The sequence below is a fragment of the Paramisgurnus dabryanus genome, chromosome 1 (assembly GCF_030506205.2).
Source record: "Paramisgurnus dabryanus chromosome 1, PD_genome_1.1, whole genome shotgun sequence".
NCBI classification, from domain to species: Eukaryota; Metazoa; Chordata; class Actinopteri; order Cypriniformes; family Cobitidae; genus Paramisgurnus; species Paramisgurnus dabryanus.
In genome coordinates this window covers 44,072,735-44,094,073 of record NC_133337.1, presented here as the reverse complement: position 1 = coordinate 44,094,073, position 21,339 = coordinate 44,072,735, and the positions used below count along the sequence as shown (strand labels likewise).

Sequence of the window (21,339 nt, the reverse complement as noted above, 5' to 3'; positions counted from 1 at the left end):
GTTTTTGGTCTTTTATGAAACTCATAGAGAGGCTGAAGAGATTATTTGTTTATCTGGATAAACTTGAGACGCAGGTTCAATTGTCTTTCTTTCTTTAAAAGGTTTACACATAAAATATTAACAAGCCTTTTTAAAAATCTGTTGTAAAAAATTTAATTGCATTTGTTGCATTTGTTGCATTTATAGCGTTAGGTGTCGGTAGAACTCCATAAATGCATGTTTTCACATTTTGATTATATGATCTCTCTTTCTCTCATAAACTTAACCGGATGAATCCCTGAAAATGATTTTTTTCAGGGTGAGTTACCGATAATATAATGGTTGCCAAGTCTCACCCATTTGGCATGAAACACGTGCGTTGGGGCTCTATCACTCGCTTTCCCTCTACCAATCTCATGCCAAATAACAATCCAGCCTAAAGAAAATATAGCATAACCAGAAATCTGATCAATTTCTCATGCGCTGATTAAACTCCTTACCTTCTTATTGGGACAGATTTAAAACCGCAGAGATTTACCAGTCGCATTTTGACAAGTGTGCGGTCAGGGGTGGACTGGCCATCTGGAGCCGCTGCCAATGTGGGCCGGCTTGCTGTTATGCACATATAATAATAACAACCACTATACTGTGTTTTTATCTTTGGGCCCACTTGTAACTGGGTGCTGCCGAGCATGATTTCCAACCAATCAAATGAAAGACGTTGGAGCTCTGTTTACAGAATCCAAACACAAATTCTCAATTTAATTCACGTTTTTTTGTACTGTATGGCACTTTTCAGTGCTTCTTTACAAAAAATCTTAGAAAATACATTTAAATAGCAAAATTAACATGTATATTAAAGCAAAAAAATGTCTTTCTTAGTATTTTTGTCTTGTTTTAGGTACAAAAATCAAAAAATTCTTAAAGGGACATATCATAAAAATACTGCTACTATCAACCTATAATGTGAAAAAGAGCAACGCAGTCAGGGCCGGCGTCAAGGGGGGGCATTCGCGGGCAGTGCCCCCCCGAACAGGTTGTTGTGCCCCCCTTACAAAGTTTTTTATTACTTTAATATATATCAAGAATAATTAAAATAAATTAAACATTGAATGTTTCATGACTTGTAATGTAATCAAATGAGGAAAATATAGTTGATATATGTTTTCTTTAATTAAAATAGACCAGTTTCTCTAATTGGATGTATTGCCGCGTCTCACCCGTCTTACGTCTTTAGCATATTTGTGACTTGATACTAGCAACGTGTTTTTTCGCGGCATTTTATGGTTCGTGTAAAATATGGATATTAGAACATTTAGAACGAAACAGCACTGCCTGCTTCATCTTCATGCAAACACAGACTGGCTTAAACTCAGAGATTAGAGGTTGAGGTGGAATTTACAAATCTACAGGACACGGTTTTAAGGAAGTTTAATGTTCTTACACGCAGTCTTCAGCTATTTCAAAGGTAAGTTAGCGTTGTTTTAAATTACGTAAGCTTAAATGTGAAGTGTGGCTATAGACCGTTTACAGCATTACGACGTGATTATGGTAAAGCGGCTTTTTTAAAGCTAGGACGCGGTGTGCGCTGTGCCCATTCATTTCAATGGCTTGCGTCCCGCGAGGGTGGTTTGTTGTTGCGTCGAGTAGCGCGAGCGCAGCGGAGCTCAGCTTGCGCTCACGTCGCAGTCGAAGTTCAGTAGTTTTGCGCATAGTTTGTGGTCTTTTGCACCTTATACGGGAAATGAGCTGACAGTCTGTTCCAGTTGTATGAGTGTGTGCTTGTTGTATTTATTGTTTTAATGTCTTGTTTTTGCAAGTTCTTGTTGCTATTGCGTGCCCCCCGTTGGAAGCCGAGTGCCCCCCTGTTAGTTATGGTCTGGCGCCGGCTCTGAACGCAGTAACTTAGTTTTGGTAAACTATTTTTCTACAAGCATGTAAAGAAATAGGTAATTGAAATTTGACTCCCCTTGTGATGTCAGAAGGGGATAATACCGCCCCTTAATCTACACTATCCAATCTGCACTGCCATTAAGGCTACGTTCATACTGCAGTCTGAAACGACCCAATTCTGATTTTTTTGCCCCTATGCGACCTGTATCTGATCTTTTCATGACAGTCTGAACAACACAGATCCGATCTTTTCAAATGTGACCCAGGCCACTTGGGTATGTGGTCCTGAATCCGATACGTATCCGATCTTTTGAAATGCGACCTTCGTCTGAACGGCCAGGCCACATGGAGCGACCCGTATGTCACTGATACGCTACAAACGTCATAATTCTGCATTGAAGTAGGCAAGAACGATAAGATAAACAACAACCATGGGTGCACACGTTATATGATTTCACATATAACAGCTATATTAATATATAGCATATTATTATAATGCTGCGAATAATATGTGAAGTAGCAGCTTTCAATAAATATTTTTAAAATGCGTTTATAAATCCAACAACCCCTGTGACCGGTCTACACATCCATAAGAGGTTTCTATGTTTATAAACCATTGCCTCTTTGTTTCTACATTTAAAAGACAAAGCTGGCAATTCTGGCTATACTTTCGTTCTTTTAATAATTTCTTTATTTTATTTATAAATCACTTTGGGTTATCTGATTTATCTATTTGGCTTGTGTTTTGTTTCCGTGCACCTGAGGCATTTTGCACATTTGTTCTGCACTTTGTTACTTCTGACCTTATTTTATAAAAAAATTGTATTTATAATAAACGTAAATTCTGATCTAATTTAAGTCTGTAAATTTTGGATAGCTTTTCGTTGTATCGATGTTGCGCTATAGGGAATGTGGAGTTGACGTCACGCCGTGTGGCATTATGAGTAATCCGCCATATTTGCAGGATCGCCTCCTATCCCGCTGTATTTGAGTTAGTGTGTTGGAGGTTGTTTTTTTATTTTCTGTCGAGATTTTAATAAACTTCGATATGTTTGGTCAGTACTGCTCGATCAAGAACTGCCACAGCAGGTCACACGATCGTTCAGGGAGGAAACTGAACAACGGAATACGTTTTTTCAGCTTTTATTTGGGGGAAGTCGGTGGAGGAGCTGACGAAAAGACGCCGGATCGCGTGGTTTGCTTGCCGCAATCAGGAGAAAAACTTTTACTTTTCAAAAAAAAATCCCTGGATCAGCGAGAGTGTTTTTGCTGCATTTTCAGTCATTCAGTAATTTGTGATTAATAAAAGCAGAACCACTTAAATTGTCTTGTTTTTATGCTAACACTGTCAAACTAACTTGTAAATGTAAATTATGTAACGTTATTTATTCATTTCTGATTAACCTCACCACATGAGTTATAAAAATAAATCTTTAGACAATTTTGACGATTATAACAAATATTTTTTATTAAATCCAACTGCTCAAACCCACTGCTTGTGACTCTTTAAAATGACATAACATTAGCTAAATATTTAGCATTTTGTTTGTTTTAATAACTTGGGCAAGAACGGAAGTGCCATCTTATGAACATGTATTGATTCATTGCACAGAATACAACGGATATTTTTTTATAGAATCATTAAGATACTTGGGTATTAATACATTGTAAGTAAATGGCATATTTCTTTTAGCTGGTTTGCCAACCATCATAAAACTCCGAAAGAAGAATGTCATCTTACTATGAGCTTGAAGGGATTTATAGCTCTTAAACTCCCGCAAAGTGTATGCACTCAATCCAAAAACAAGGTAATAATAACAGATATGTGAGCGGAGGTAGTGCGTCTGGATCCGTAATCCAGTCATGGGCTGCTAAATCCTATGGATCTGTTGTTTATTTGTCCAAATAAAGTTTTTTGGCAGTAGCACTTAGTTAGGGTCTCTTCTCTTTTTCTTTTAAACTCCTCAATTTCTTCGGTTCTTCTTCAAGTTTACCTAGTTTTAGCTTAACACACCCACAATTAAATGGCATAGCGGTCGGCGGTGCCTCTAAAACATGGCGCCCACGTCCCATAATGCAACACTGCGGTTGTCAGGAAACGGACTCAGAGTCAAGTGCAAGTTAAATAGTTTATTTAGAAAAAATAGAAAACAGGAGAGCAAGTCACTGGTAGATCCACACACGGCGTACACCCGTTGACTCACTCCGATGGAAACACTACTGTGGGAATGAATCACTCCCACAGTAGGGGAGAGTGAGTCGGCGCTACACAATAATCCAGTACAGATCCAAAGGAAGAGAGAGCCACCCACGCGCTCCGTCGAGAACGCCAGCACCGTCACCACACGCAACAGAGGGATGAAACACGCCGCCCTGAAGGTGGATGACAGGCGGAGATGGAAGTCCAAGTTCTCAGACGGGTAATCCACTGTGTAATCCAGATGTAGAAGGACCACCCGGAAACCACTGGTCACCGCCTAAAAACGAAGCGAACCAGCGGTTCCGAGAAACAACAGTCGTTAGAGTCAATATAATCCACAAGGTAAAATGGGTGAACTCCACTCACGGGTGATGATGCAAACCGGAGAGAGGGAGACAGCTGGTATACCGCCTAGAAACGAAGCGAACCAGCTGTATCGAGAGACAAACAAAGTCAGTATAATCCAATGCTCCACAAGCGAGCGGTCCGGGTGAAGACGCGTCCCCGAACGCCGAAACCAAACCTGGGGTAACAAAGGAGAAGACAGAGAGCGACTGACAAGACAAGGCAGGGCAGCAGGACTGTGATAAAACAATGAGCGCGCAACAAAGGACAGGACTACGTGCAATATAAAGGGAAAGGTAAACGAGACACCACCGGTGAACAATCAACTGAAACAAGGGGGCGGAGTTAATGAACACACGAGGAACCGGCACCACAGGTAAACAACACACACACACAGATCACACAGCCATCGATCACCCAGCAGTCATGACAGTAGCCCCCCCTCCACGACCGGCACCAGACGGACCGGGAGACTCACCCTGTCGCCGACGGAGGTCCTCGATCAGCCCAGGATCCAGCAAATCCCGACCCGGAACCCAGCTCCTCTCATCAGGACCGTATCCTTCCCAATCCACTAAATACTGAAATCCTCTGCCCCTGCGGCGGGAGTCTAGTAACCTCTTAACAGTGTAGACAGGGGCACCATCCACTAGACGAGGGGCGGGGGGATTGGGGGCAGAGACAGGGGGGTTATAGCGAGCAAACATCACAGGTTTAACCTTGGATACATGAAAAACAGGGTGAACCCGACCAAGAGAAAGGGGTAACTTAAGCTTAATCGTCACCGGATTAATGACCTTAGAAATACTGTATGGCCCAATGAATCTCGGAGCCAGCTTACGAGAAGGCTCACGGAGAGACAGATCCTTGGTAGAAAGCCATACCTTTTGACCACAAACGTAACGGGGTGGAGGTCGCCGATGACGATCAGCTGCAGCTTTGGTTCGTCTGGAATTAGATAATAACAGTGTCTTAGCTCTCCTCCAGGTGCGTCTGCACCTGCGTACGAAAGCTAACGCAGACGGAACCGCTGCCTCGGGCTCCTGTGATGGAAACAGGGGAGGTTGATAACCGATGGAAAGTTCAAACGGGGACAAATTGGTAGACGTAACGGGAAGAGAATTATGAGAATACTCAACCCACGGGAGCTGATCGCACCAGGAATTCGGATATTGTGACGACAGACAGCGGAGCGTTCTACCGAGATCCTGATTAGCCCGTTCGCATTGCCCATTGGTCTGCGGGTGATAACCAGAAGACAAGCTGGCCGTGGCGCCAATTTGTCTACAAAACTCCTGCCAAAAACGAGAGATGAACTGAGGACCCCTATCTGACACTACGTCAGTCGGAATACCATGTAACCGAAAAACGTGATTAATCAAAACCTGAGCCATCTCTTTTGCAGAAGGTAGCTTGGGCAGGGGAATGAAATGAACCGCCTTCGAAAAACGATCCACCACAGTTAGAACAACAGTGTTACCATTAGATGCCGGTAAGCCGGTGACAAAATCAAGGGCTATATGAGACCAGGGGCGGGAGGGCACGGGCAAAGATTTAAGCAGACCAGCGGGTGGTAAATTAGATGCTTTATTACGAGCACAAACCGAACAGGCTAATACAAACTGTCTGACGTCAGTGGACATAGAAGGCCACCAAAAACGCTGACGGACGGCAGCCAACGTTCTCCGAATACCTGGATGGCCGACAAATTTGGACTCGTGACCCCACCGGATGACATCGGAACGTAACCGCTCAGGAACCCATAGGCGACCCGCTGGACACCCCTCCGGAACTTCCCCCTCCCGGCCGGCCTCTCTCACCCGCTGCTCGATTCCCCATACGAGGGCGCCGACCACCCTCCCCTCCGGGAGAATGGTCTCCGTCCTCTCCGAATCGGACTTTTCGAACAGACGGGAGAGAGCATCAGGTTTGGTATTTTTCGAGCCAGGCCGGTACGAGAGGGTGAAGTTGAAACGATCAAAGAAGAGTGCCCAACGAGCCTGCCTAGATGTTAGTCTTCTGGCCGAACGGATATATTCAAGATTCTTATGATCCGTCCAGACCAGAAAGGGCTCCGAGGTTCCCTCCAACCAGTGACGCCATTCACCCAAAGCGAGTCTAACCGCCAACAGCTCCCGATTCCCTATGTCGTAATTACGTTCTGCTGGGTTTAACCGGTGAGAGAAAAAAGCACACGGATGTACTTTCCCATCAATAGACGATCGCTGTGATAAGACGGCGCCTACCCCGACATCAGATGCATCCACTTCCACTATAAATTGTTTAGCCGGATCGGGAATAGAGAGGACAGGCGCAGAGATGAACCGGGATTTTAACACATCAAAGGCCTCCTGAGCCTCTCTACTCCAACGGAAACATACATTAGGTGAAGTGAGAGCGGTGAGAGGCTTAGCGATCTGACCAAAATTTCTGATGAAACGCCGATAAAAATTGGCGAACCCCAGAAATCGCTGAAGCTCCTTCCGAGTGTCGGGTACTGGCCAATCGGCAACCGTCTTAACCTTAGCGGGATCGGGACGAATTTCTCCCTCGGCAATGACAAAACCCAGAAACGAAACCGACTTCTTGTGGAACTCGCACTTCTCCGCCTTAACGAATAGCTGATTCTCTAATAGCCGTTGTAAAACCATGCGAACGTGCTGAGTGTGTATCTGCATGGAGGGAGAAAAGATGAGAATGTCATCGAGATACACAAAGACAAATCTGTTAATCATGTCACCCAGCACTTCATTGACCATGGTCTGGAAGACAGCTGGAGCGTTACAAAGACCGAACGGCAGAACAGAATATTCCCAGTGTCCAGAAGGTGTATTAAAGGCTGTCTTCCACTCATCGCCCTCTCTAATACGTACCAAGTGATAAGCGTTGCGCAGATCTAATTTGGTAAATACGCGCGCTCCCTGTAATAACTCGAATGCTGATGACATTAAAGGCAAGGGGTACTTATTCTTAACAGTAATGTCATTCAGCCCTCGATAATCAATGCACGGACGAAGAGACCCGTCTTTCTTTTTTACAAAGAAAAATCCAGCACCAGCTGGAGACGAGGAGCGGCGAATGAGACCGGCTTTAAGAGCGTCATTAATGTATTTATCCATAGCCTCTCTTTCTGGTTTAGCTAGGGAAAATATGCGACCCTTAGGCGGAGAAGTGTTGGGAAGTAGTTTGATCTCGCAATCATACGACCGATGAGGAGGCAGAGAAGTAGCCCGGGACTTACTGAAAACCTGATACAGATCCGAGTACTCCGCCGGGACCCCTGAGAGATCGATAGCCGGGACCTGCGAGACAGAACAAGAGACAAGAGAGGGAGCAGGACCAAGACAAGAAACATAACAAGAAGACTTCCACGATAACACAACATTGTTCTGCCAATCAACGTGAGGATTATGTTTGGATAGCCAGTCATGACCTAAAATGACTGGCGATTGTGAATCCTCTAAGATGTAAAATTCAATCTCCTCACGATGATTGCCAGAAACAAACAAACTCACAGGGGGTGTGCGGTGCGTGATCACAGCCATATGCTGGCCCTTCAATGTCCAGGCAGACAAAGGAGAGGAGAGAGGGATGAATGGAATACCCCAGGACTTGGCCAACCCAGCATCCAAAAGACACGCCTCCGCACCGGAATCCAGCAACGCCTGTGACGAGAAAGAGTTAATCATGACAGGTAGTGTGGTGCTGCTTACGGGAGATTTAAATGACGATGCGCCCACCGAGACTCCCAGGTTCATCGGCGGGCGTGAGCTTTTACCGGACAGGTGGCCGCCAGATGCCCCGGCTTGCCACAATACAAACAGAGACCATTAGATAGCCGACGACTTCTCTCTCCAGCAGAAATTCGGAACTTGCCCAGCTGCATAGGCTCCTCGGAGGGCGTCTCTGAAGCGATCTCCCCTGGTTCTGACATCAGCTGGCGAAATGAGCGACGCAGATCTCTCTGCCGATGGCGAGACTCGACCCTCAGAGCCAGATCGATGGCAGCTTCCAGGGACGTGGGTGGCTCCCTCAGTGCAATCTCGTCTTGAATACCTGGCGTGAGACCCTCGAGGAACTGTGCTCTTAATGCCGCGTCATTCCAGTTGCAGCAAATAGCGAGCGTTTTGAATCGTATGGCAAAATCTGTCACAGAGTCATTACGTTGCCGTAATCTCACCAACTCAGCCGCTGCCATGTCTCCCTTGAGTGAGCGGTCAAACAGTTTTAACATCTCCTCCTCGAGAGCCTCAAATGAAAAAGTAAAAGGAGCTTTAGCCCCCCAGGCGGCCATACCCCAGTCTCTCGCCCTTCCAGTGAGTAATGTCAGGACATAGGCCACCTTGGAAGTGGATGAAGAAAATCGACGGGGCTGGAGCGCGAAGACGAGAGAGCACTGCTGTAAAAAGGGTCTGCAGGTGTTGGGATCGCCATTGTAGGTGGGGGGTGTAGCCGCGTGTGGCTCCCGTTCAAATGAAGCGGCTCCTCCGGATGAGGTTGAGGCTTCATGGCGAGGAGTCACTTGGTCCAAGCGATTGCTGAGCTCCTTCAGTTGCTCAGACAGGATGCTGAAATCTCTGGCAGCAGCAGACAATAACGACGAATGTTGGTCGATGGCCGCCCCCTGCTGGTGAAGGGCGGTCTGCACCTCCAGACTCTCTAAACTTGCTGACTCCATTTTTGACGCGCTCATCTGTCAGGAAACGGACTCAGAGTCAAGTGCAAGTTAAATAGTTTATTTAGAAAAAATAGAAAACAGGAGAGCAAGTCACTGGTAGATCCACACACGGCGTACACCCGTTGACTCACTCCGATGGAAACACTACTGTGGGAATGAATCACTCCCACAGTAGGGGAGAGTGAGTCGGCGCTACACAATAATCCAGTACAGATCCAAAGGAAGAGAGAGCCACCCACGCGCTCCGTCGAGAACGCCAGCACCGTCACCACACGCAACAGAGGGATGAAACACGCCGCCCTGAAGGTGGATGACAGGCGGAGATGGAAGTCCAAGTTCTCAGACGGATAATCCACTGTGTAATCCAGATGTAGAAGGACCACCCGGAAACCACTGGTCACCGCCTAAAAACGAAGCGAACCAGCGGTTCCGAGAAACAACAGTCGTTAGAGTCAATATAATCCACAAGGTAAAATGGGTGAACTCCACTCACGGGTGATGATGCAAACCGGAGAGAGGGAGACAGCTGGTATACCGCCTAGAAACGAAGCGAACCAGCTGTATCGAGAGACAAACAAAGTCAGTATAATCCAATGCTCCACAAGCGAGCGGTCCGGGTGAAGACGCGTCCCCGAACGCCGAAACCAAACCTGGGGTAACAAAGGAGAAGACAGAGAGCGACTGACAAGACAAGGCAGGGCAGCAGAACTGTGATAAAACAATGAGCGCGCAACAAAGGACAGGACTACGTGCAATATAAAGGGAAAGGTAAACGAGACACCACCGGTGAACAATCAACTGAAACAAGGGGGCGGAGTTAGTGAACACACGAGGAACCGGCACCACAGGTAAACAACACACACACACAGATCACACAGCCATCGATCACCCAGCAGTCATGACAGCGGTGACGTACATTAACATTCCCTATTGCGTGCTGGCCATGCTTGGGAATGTAATTTAGCCGGACGGGCTTAAGTGCTCTGCGTCTCATATTTAGGAGTTCATCAAACTAAACATTAAAAAACGGATGTTTTTCGACGGGTATAAGTTTTTAAAATGTATTTAAAACAGACTGGTTATCTTGTCAAAAGTTAAACTACAAAACAGGTAAGCCGTTTCTTTAAATTTCGGTGCTGAAACTGAAAATATCTGCACCAAACCTATATTTCTGCTTGACACGACTGTCTTTCTTGTGATTTAATATTAAGTTCGGTGTTCCCTTTCAAATGATAGCAAAGAGATTCCTGAAATAAATAATAACATCAGGTCTTTCTGTATCTAAAGTGAATACAGAGATGATCAAAGTCAAAGCAAGCAAGCAGGTATTTGTCGGGGTCCGGGCCATGGTATCATGTTTAATATTATGTCTTGTCATGATGGCTGGATTCTGACAGTCCCATGTCTAATGTGAAGGCTCATGATCTTGTGCCTTCGGTGTCTCGTCTCATTACCCCGCCCTCTTGTTCTCCCTGTTTACGGTTAATCATTAGTTTATTCCAATCACCTGTTCTCCCCTTGTTATCTTGTTTAGTCTCTGCTATTTAATCCCTTTGTATTCTTGGTCCTGTGCTGGTTCATTTTGTGCTGTTCCCGTGTTTTGTGTGGAAGTCATTCAAATATCTTGTCAAGTTTAGTGTATCTGTTAAGTGTTTCATGTTGTGTACCCCCTCGTGGGTTTTTTCGTTTCTTGTCAGTTAATAAAGTGTTTTTGTTCTCCCCGACATCGTTTGCGTTTGGGTTCATTCGACCACAGTTCCTGACAGAATGAACCAGCCAGAACTGAACCCAGCAACGGTGTCGGGGTCAGCTGTTACATCCCCTGCATGGGTTTTACTGCCCATTGCAGTACGCCCAGTTCCGGACTGGCTCAGGGGCAAAATACGAACTGCACTTTTTGCTGAGCTCTGGAGAGCCATCATTAAGCCAGATCCGGTCAGCATAGAGGTTGCCGCCGTGATTGGCAGGTTTCTCGGCTTGGCCGCTGTTCGGGTTGCTGTTGGGTTGGCCGAGCCCACATCGTCAACGGAGCCCGCGCAGCCTGCGCCGCCAGAGCCCGCGCAGCCAGAGCCGGAGCCCGCGCAGTCCGCGCAGCCAGAGCCGGAGCCCGCGCAGTCCGCGCAGCCAGAGCCGGAGCCCGCGCAGTCCGCGCAGCCAGAGCCGGAGCCCGCGCAGCCAGAGCCGGAGCCCGCGCAGCCAGAGCCGGAGCCCGCGCAGCCGGAGCCCGCGCAGCCAGAGCCGGAGCCCGCGCAGCCAGAGCCGGAGCCCGCGCAGCCAGAGCCGGAGCCCGCGCAGCCAGAGCCGGAGCCCGCGCAGCCAGAGCCGGAGCCCGCGCAGCCAGAGCCGGAGCCCGCGCAGCCAGAGCCGGAGCCCGCGCATCCCGCGCAGTCCCAGCTGCGTCCTCGCCCCAAACCCCCTTGGACTGTTTTGTCTTGTTTATCCAGTGGACTCTTGTTTGTCAGATTTTGATTTTGCATTGTTTTTCTAGCACTTGACTTGGTTAGTTTACATTTTGATGTGTTCATTGTTTAGTCCTGTCATTTATCTGTCATGTTTTTGGTCTTGTGTGTTCCCTTGGGGACGCCAGGTGGCGTCCCTTAAGAGAGGGGTACTGTCGGGGTCCGGCCATGGTATCATGTTTAATATTATGTCTTGTCATGATGGCTGGATTCTGACAGTCCCATGTCTAATGTGAAGGCTCATGATCTTGTGCCTTCGGTGTCTCGTCTCATTACCCCGCCCTCTTGTTCTCCCTGTTTACGGTTAATCATTAGTTTATTCCAATCACCTGTTCTCCCCTTGTTATCTTGTTTAGTCTCTGCTATTTAATCCCTTTGTATTCTTGGTCCTGTGCTGGTTCATTTTGTGCTGTTCCCGTGTTTTGTGTGGAAGTCATTCAAATATCTTGTCAAGTTTAGTGTATCTGTTAAGTGTTTCATGTTGTGTACCCCCTCGTGGGTTTTTTCGTTTCTTGTCAGTTAATAAAGTGTTTTTGTTCTCCCCGACATCGTTTGCGTTTGGGTTCATTCGACCACAGTTCCTGACAGTATTTCTATGCTAAATAATAACGCGAAGTATTCTATAAAATCATTAATTTCAGTGTTTTTCTTGTTATAAATTAACGTTTAATGAATTGTACATAAAGCTTAGTTTTTATCATTTACAGTAACAAACACAAATTATTTGTCATTTCTCATTTGTCGTTTTTTTTGGTCATGACTGCTTTGACGCGCTAAATCTCCAAATTAAATAAAAACACTGAATTGTAGCCGGAGTTTCCAAGGCAGAATCCCCTTTGTTATTTTTTTAGGTGTAGTTATCAAAATGTTTTTTGTGTGATGTTCTGTAGATCGTGGCTTTAAAATGTTATGAGGAATAATTAAACAAATGTTACCTTACATTTTACATAAAAAACAGAAGATTGTAATTGTGCTGGCTCCGTTGGGAAAATAACTTTAATATTGCAAAAAGAGCTCCACTGTTGACTACACCGTTGTTGACATCCATGTTTAACGTTAGCTTAAAAGTGACGTCCTTGACCGTTGAGTATTCGCATGCGGGTCACTTCTGGGTCATTTCACGTTCACACAGGAGATCACAAAAGGTCGCATTTTATTGGAAATGTGAACGGCCTTGCAAAAAAATCTTATTTTTTCAAAAAATCGGAATTGAGCATTAAGCCCTGCAGTATGAACGTAGCCTTAGAGATCAGCTCATTTGCATTTAAAAGGACACACACAAAAATGGCACATTTTTCTTGAAATTCACATACGTACTCTGGGGAGACCAAAGATTTATTTGACATTTAAAAAAGTTTTGTGAAATGTCCCCTTTACACTGCAAAAAATGATTTTCAAGAAAAAAAGTTCTTAGTATTTTGTCTTGTTTTCAGTAAAAATATTTAAGAACTCTTAAATTAAGATGCTTTTTCTTGATGAGCAAAACGACCCAAGAAAATCTTGGGTCTAGTGTTTAGACCAAAAATATAAAAAAAATCTGCCAATGGGGTAAGCAAAAATTTAATAATTTTTAGATATTTTTACTGAAAACAAGACAAAAATACTAAGAATTTTTTTCCTGAGAATCATTTTTTGCAGCATATATCAAGATGTATTTTCCTGATGAGCAAAATAAGAAAATCTATTTTTATACAAGGAAATGTCAAATTTAAGTAAATTTGTGTTGTAAACAAGTAAAAAAATCTGCCAATGGGGTATGAAAAAATCTAGAAATACAAGTTAACTATTTTCTTACACACTTTTAAAAAAAGAGCAGTGCGATGCAGCTTTTTATATTGCTGGGCAACCACCGAGTCAGCTGTCTTGTCAATCAAATATTGAAGCCTGAGTGCTCTTTTGCTGTTAACTGTCATATTAGCAGAAACTTTAAAAAGGTTTTTTTGTTTGAAGGTGAGAAGTGCACAAACACGCAGGAGAGAGTGAGCGAGTGGAGTCCGGTTCTTTAAAGCAACTTCCCTCACCACAACGTAAGGCCCGCCTCTCCCCTCATTCGATTGGACAATGGAAAGATGCGAATCAATGACGTCGGGCGCTTCTCCGCTCTCAGCGTTCCTTCAAAGGCGCGTGCTGCGGCCGGCAGCAAAAACCGCGAGGTGCTCAGCGCGCATAAACAGCGCGCAAACGCTCCCTGCCTATAGAATATCACTCAAAAAGTCACCTGCAACTGCCATAAATGCTTTTGGTGTGATTGGCCCCTTATAGGTCATTTTGCTCCTCAAAAAAATGCATCTTGATTTTAGAATGTTTAGATATTTGTACAAAAATAAAAGTAAGAAAGTTAATTTTTTTTAGTGTGATTACAATGTCAAATGTACCCCTCAAATCTCACCTACATCTTATTACAGCTAAAAGAAACGAAGTTGGCAACCCTATAGATATTTTGAGAAACATAATCTTGACAATCAGTTTCATTGATTTTGGTTTCTCCTGTTCAACCACATCTACCTTCACAGAAAACAGCTGCCAAATTGCCAAAATAAATAAAAAATGCACAGGTGAATGACATGGATCAACAGTAATTGGTCCGCATTATTCTTACCTTTGTGACAATTGTCAAAAATGGCCCTCTGTCACCTTACTAAAATGATGCCCTTCATCCTCTGAAGACAGCGTGATTGCTTTCAGACATCTTATAATCCAGGATGTAAGAATCAATACCACATGATCAGCGCCCATAATGCATATAAGGTTGAGCAAAATTCCCTGCATGGTCAAAGGGAGTGTGTGGATTTAACATCATTGTGACTGTTTAAATAAATTGCAGTGGGTTACAAATATCTGTCCGTGTTTGCTTCGATGTTCACAAGCACACATGGTGTCATTGCATATTCAAGTTTCAAATCTCCCTTTTGCAAACCTAATAGATAATTGAAAGACCTTGACGTGATTTCATGTCAAACCCACCAGTTCTGAAGAGCTCATGTTTTATTCTCCCTCCCCCGTATTGTATTACCATTCCAGTAAAGCCCTTCAGCGTTAGGGATGAAATTAGGTTGAGCAAAAGTAATGATGGTTGGATGAACCCTACCTCTTATTCTCATTTATGGTTTCATCAGAATTTAAACAGTGATTGATGCTGGTCCAGCTCCACACATTACTTCTGGCTACGTGCAGAGAAACTCACCTGTTTCACCTGAATGGCTGAATGATGGAATATGTGTCATTACCTACGATCTGTGTTAGGCAAAACAAAGCCTGCAGACTTAGCACACATATGGCAATGCGTTAAAGACGTCATCTGGTGTAAGCTCTGTGATGGCGGTAATCAGTTGTGAAAGATGCATGAATTTCACACTAATTTTTATGCTAACAGTGTTGACAGTATGTATCAGTATCTCTCTCTCTCTCTCTCTCTCTCTCTCTACTTTGTTAACAGAGTTTGACCGTAACAGAATTGACACTGACTACTTCAGACAACAATAAATCATGATTTTTACTACACTGCAAACAATGACTTTCTTAGTATTTTTGTCTTGTTTTCAGTAAAAATATCTAAAACTTTCTTATACTTATATTTATTTTTAGTACAAATATCTAAACATTCTTAAATCAAAATATTTTCTTCATAAGCAAAATGACCTAGGAAAATAAGTTTAGTTTTTAGACAAAAGAAATGCAAATTGGTGCTTACCCTCCTAAGACACATTTTTTTGTTGTTTGCACCATAATACTTAATTCTATGTAATTGGAACACTGCTTCATGTATTTGGTTATTATATTTATTGATTCTTCCTAACCCCAAAGAAATGTGGTAGAATCTGAAAAAAAAGAAAACTAAAGCTTGCACTGCAAAAAATGATTTTCGAGAAAACATTTTCTTAGTATTTTGTCTTGTTTTCAGTAAAAATATCTAAATATTCTAAAATTAAGATGCTTTTTTGATGAGTAAAACGACCCAAGAAATAAGTAGTTTATAGACCAAAAATATCACATTTTAGTAATTTTTGTGCATAAAAAAAGCAAAAAAATCTGCCAATGAGGCAAGCAAATTTTTCTTGAATTTTTCTTGAATGTAATGTTTAAGAAAAATTTTCAAGATTTTTTGCTCACCCCATTGGCAGATTTTTTTGCTTGTTTTATGCACAAAATCACTTAAATTTGATATTTTTGGTCTAAAAACTCGACTTATTTTCCTAGGTCATTTTGTTCATCAAAAAAGCATCTTAATTTAAGAATTTTTAGATATTTTTACTGAAAACAAAAAGACAAAAATACTAAGAAAAGTTTTTCTTGAAAATAATTTTATTGCAGTGTGTGTCTTAGGAGGTTAAAACAAGCACAAAAAAACTGTCAATGGAATAATAATTTTTTTATTATTAAGTGTTTATGAAAAAGGTAAACTTATTTTAAGAAAATTTTTCTTATTCCATTGACAGTTTTTTTTTTTTTTTTGCTTTTTTTAAACATTATTTTACTTAAAGGTTTTTTTTTTGTCTAAAAACTAGACTTATTTTCCATGGTCATTTTGCTCATCAAGAAAATACATCTTAATTTAAGAATTTTTAGATATTTTTACTGAAAACAAGACAACAAAAACTAAGTAAGAAAGCCATTTTTTTGCAGTGTAAAACTTTTTACAGAAAATATTGTTGTCTGTAACATCTTGTGATCCATGCAGACTGATCTTACGGAAAGTCGTGTTATAGTAACGCAAAATTTGATTCATTTATTTGTGAATTTTGGCACAAAATTCAGCTTTTTTAATGCCTTGAGCACGAATGTCTTTTTTTTCATGTCACTCGCACAAATTTCAATTTTTTCGTGTCCGTGGCATAACTTTCTTTTTCGTGTCATTTTTTATGTATTGTTTTCTCATAGGTTGTTCCTATTTTCTTACCTTTGTCACTTGGGGTTGGGGTTAGAATCACTTTCTATTACATTTTTAGACATCCTAACCCCAACTCCAGGCGAAAATTTTAAAAGTGGAAGAAAAACATGTAGAAACCAATACATAAAATTACATCCTAACCCAAACCCCAAATCTAACCCTAACCCCAAGGGACAATTATTTAAAAATAGGAAAAGAGTACATAAAATGACATAAAACAATACATAAAATGACATGAAAAAAGTCATGTTACGGACACGAAAATGACACAAAAAAGACAAGAATTTCGTGCCATGCACACAAATAAATGAATATTTTTTTTGTGACTATAACATGACTTTCCATGAGATCATGTTGGATCCATGACAGTGAGTACCAGATTATTAAAATAATTTATAATATAACTATTTGAAACACCCACATACAGCCAAAGCAGTGAAAACCAGTAAAGCATTTACCAGCCAAGACTTCAAAAGACGAGGTTAACAAATAGCTTGCAGCACCATTTTACAGGTAGGTTGGTTGAGGCACATTCTGCAGGGTTGAATTATAAATTATGGTTAACATGCATGAGTTTTCAGTTAATATAAATTGATATTCTCAGTCATGACAACTAGACATATGGCAGCTTAATTAAAAGTATTGACTATTTCATGCTAACATTAAGAAACAGCAGTCGGACCCTGAAGGCCAAACCCACACGGGGGAATTAAAGTTTCAGTAGGTGAAAATTAAAAACAGGCTGTTTAATAAATCCTCAAAGTTCACATAACACGCTGTTTCTGCTTATCTCGTAGTAGTATTACATCCTTCATATATCAAAAGAGTCTTTAGTTTGATCAGATTTATAAAAGATAGATCAGCTGTATCGATTATTTTTCTGTATCGATTTCATTGTTTCCATAAGGCTGGGTTCATTGGAACACTGAACAAGCTTAAATTTTCCTCACAAACAACAACACCTTTTTTGGTTGACATTGATTTCGTGTCAGCTCTCGGCTGGTGTGTGTATGCGCGCTATTCCAGTTAAAGTGCCCATATAAGGACTTCCACTGTACTTCCTGGCCTGCACTGAAATTGGCCATACAAGAAATAAAGCAAGATTGTTACTGTTCGAAAAAAACTTTCCGAAACTTGTGCAAACCCTGGCGAAGTGCATTCAGCACAGAAATACTCTGTTATATGTCCAACTGATTTTTTGTCACTTTGCCTATGTTTAGCATGAGCAATCCAACTCTTTAACAGTGTTAATATGTCAAAATGCATGAAATAGCTTTACACCCCCCCTTTAACCATGTCTAAATGTTTGCATTTTCTGAAGAAACGTTGCTTACTTATGCAAAACTCACCGCCAATATCCTAAAGCATTGTGGATGGTTGCCAGGGTGTTGCTATGTGGATGCTAAGATGATCTGAGTAGTGCATTGCTATGCTCTTGCAAGGGTGTTTCGGTGGTTGCTAGGGGGCTACATAACACTTAACTGGCTCAGTTCTGATCCCTAGATATGGCTCGGGTCTCTGTTTCAATGCCAGCAATCATAACTCTGATCAGTAATAGCTTACTAAATGCATCTTTATTCTGCTGATTGTATGGGAGATGGTGGGCTTAGTTGTGCTCTGTCAGCTTTGAATAAAGCTCTTTTTTATATCATCATATTTCTAACTTCGCTCTCTGATCTTAATATATGCAGCTTACATCTCTAATGAAATCTCATTATTAGCATATTAACCAAAGATAATCACGTTCACGTCTTTTGAGGACTTGAATCAGGTTCTATATGGAAAACAGACTCAATACATGGTCAGAGAGTGCCATCTCTCCACACCTTCGTATATTTCATCATGGATCTCTGCACTGTTTCATGTGCATCACCTGCCATCTAGTGTTACTGCAAATAAGGCGATGGGATAAAGATAATACTGATAGAGAACACAAGGATTATTTATAATGTAGATTTGCACATGGTAATCTGTCTGAATTTGTTTTTAATACGTGCATGTGTCACACTCTCCTTTCTTAACTCCTGACAGAGGTCACATAGGCTATAATAAGCTGTCTGAATGAAAGCAGGAGATACACGGAGCCAAATCTAATCAACATTCAGCTCAGTGGAAGAAGAGCTGTGGGATCTGCCCTGTGTCGTCTATGTGGGGCGAAACACAAATGAGTTTATGGGACAGTAAATAGAGTGAAAAGGGCATTGATGTCTACCTTTAATAATTAAGTGTAGAGCACCTGCAGATGTCACTGCAATTATTCAACACACATACTGTTATATTGCACACCTTAGATGCAATGTAAGACGCTTTGGATATGAGCATCTACCAGATGCATAAATGTAATACATTTAATTATGTTATAAATTGAGCATAACAGGTATGCATTGGTATTTGCAGGCCTTGCAGGGACATTTCTTAAATAAAATGAAGATAAAAGGGTATTAAAGTGTCTATATGAAACTGTGGTGTCTGAATAAAAAAAGGGTGCTGTAAGGTTAGGAAAACTTTTTATCTACCTATTTTATTATATTTTCTTTTCATTACAAGGTTTCATAAACAAATTCAGTATAAATTCCACTTTATTATTTGCTATAGTAAACTTAGGCCAGTAGCATATAGTTTATTACAGTAATTAATAAAGCATAATATAGTATTGATAAACAGTATTGAATACTCTATATAAGTTGTCTCCAACATGGTGGCGGCGGGCACTAGGTTGCCCGCACAAAGTCTGTGAGTTGCCCACCAAGGACATTTTATTAATAGCCTCATGTTAGCCTGTATTTATTTATTACATATTTTTTATATTAGCTTGGCTTCTTTTATGTACCTTAACATTTTAAACAATAATAAAAAATTTACAAGTAAAATAAAATAAATCCAACAAGTAAAACTCAAATGTTTTAAGTAGAATATATAAACAAAACTAGCCCTCGAGATTTTAGCCCTTGCTCACAAAAAGGTTGGAGACCCCTGCTGTATATGATTAAATATTTAGCATAGTAAAGTTTAAACACTACACTAAAACACCATATTGGAATTTTACTTCAATTTACTATAGTAATTAAAAGTGTACCACATTATTTTTTATTTGGGTTTAGTTCAGTTTTATGAGCAGGCTATGAAACAGCCTATGCAACTGTCTTGCAGAACCCTATGTGATTCATAAAGTGAAAAATTGAATCTGACATCTTTTTTTAAATAAAATAAAATATCTAAGTATCTATATTTGTACAAAATATCTATAAATGTACACAATTCTTAATTTACAAATTACAACATACAAATAAAAGGGTCATAAAAATCTATTTCAGCTAGGTTTTTGTTTTGGAATTGTTATGTAGTTGCAGTTTTCTGGCAACATATACTTGACTTCATTGTTGAAAATATTGACAAAAAATGTGTTTTACTTTTGAAACATGTATTATTAGGTTTGTTTGTAAATCAGAAGGGCAAACAAATGTACACATACATGATTCACTTTATTATCTTAATGGCTAAATTCCATAAACATATACTATGTAAATTCTCTGGTCGAAAACTGTGCTTTACAGTACTTCAAGAAGAAATAATGCACTGTGTTGAACTAATATTACCTCCAAAAAACAAAATAAAACAGAAAGCCTGTAATTATTTTCATATTTTTATATAACATGTTTATTTATTTTTTAAATTATTAATTAATTACTTTTGTTTTTCGGACAGTTTATATTTAGATACACTGCTGTAGTTTTTATATTACTGTCAATTGTTCAATAAAAAAGTCGATTTTTTTGACCAGTTAGCATAAATCATAGATATGACATTCTCCTTCCACATTGCTAGATGTCGCTGTGAGCTTTGCCTTTTCTGAGGCGAAATGTCCTCTCTGAGCCGCCGTGCACGGTTTATATTAGGCGTTCACGCGGAAGTCCCGCCCCTTTTCCCCCCTCGCTTGCAGGCTGTGTAAGTTTTAGCAATTTAGCTCCGATAAATAAATCCGTTTAAATCTGCCTCAATCCATAATCGTATACATTTCAGACACATAGAATTTAAACTCATGAGTGTAAATGTGTTATTAAACCATGTATTTGTTGGAAGTTATTTAGAATTATGTTATAATAAAGTCTGTTTTGCCGTATTGCAGGGTCCAGTTGCAGCGGTAACAAAATGGTGAGATTTTTTTTCTATTGGAATCAGTGCTATGTTTTAAACGAATGTTTCATCACTTCGTTTTATTTTTGTGGTGTTATGTTAGTCAAATATTTTAATCTAAGTTAATAATTGCATTTTTATGAAGCGAATGACTAAAAATGCTGTAGCAGTTAGCTGCTAACAACTTCGCTTCAATGTAACGTTCCTTGTGTTGAGTGTTTTAAAACTAGTTGTACTTTTTATCATGTAAAAGGACAAATATGTTGACTACAACATACAGTAATTGTACGTAAACTTTATGTATAAATACTATTGGTATTATCCTGTAACTCACGTTATATCTGTCAAAGCACACCACCTCTTAAACATGTGTTGATGCTCCTGATGTATAGAAATACACATTGTTATAGCAAATATTTAAGGCTGTTAGAGATTGAATTCACATATCACCAGTAACTTATGTTTGTATATGACAGTATGTGTGTCTCATTCATGTGTTTTTCTCTGTACAGCCACGCAAAATTGAAGAAATCAAAGATTTCCTGCTTACAGCAAGGAGGAAGGATGCCAAGTGTAAGTTTAGGTTTAAATAATATGATAATGCAATCCTTTTTATGTTGGTTTTGGCTTAGGGTGTCATAGACGGGAATGCAAATGTATGTTGTGTCTGATCATTACTATAATTTCTTAACAAAGTGCATGTTCACTTTGTCTAAAATGTGCTGATATGGGTAGTCAATTACTTAGTGACTTCTACCGATGA

General features: G+C 41.0%; 1 protein-coding gene across 1 annotated transcript in view; it reads left to right on the top strand.

Annotated features, from left to right (window-relative positions):
• Window positions 1–20,330: 20,330 nt before the first annotated feature.
• rpl38 (ribosomal protein L38) overlaps window positions 20,331–21,339 on the top strand; it is a 4,090-nt gene continuing 3,081 nt past the window's right edge. The window contains exons 1-3 of the mRNA XM_065262793.2: window positions 20,331–20,387; window positions 20,569–20,594; window positions 21,089–21,149. Of these exons, the coding sequence (XP_065118865.1) occupies window positions 20,592–20,594; window positions 21,089–21,149 (64 nt within the window). The 5' untranslated portion in view covers window positions 20,331–20,387; window positions 20,569–20,591. The remainder of the gene's footprint in view (window positions 20,388–20,568; window positions 20,595–21,088; window positions 21,150–21,339) is intronic.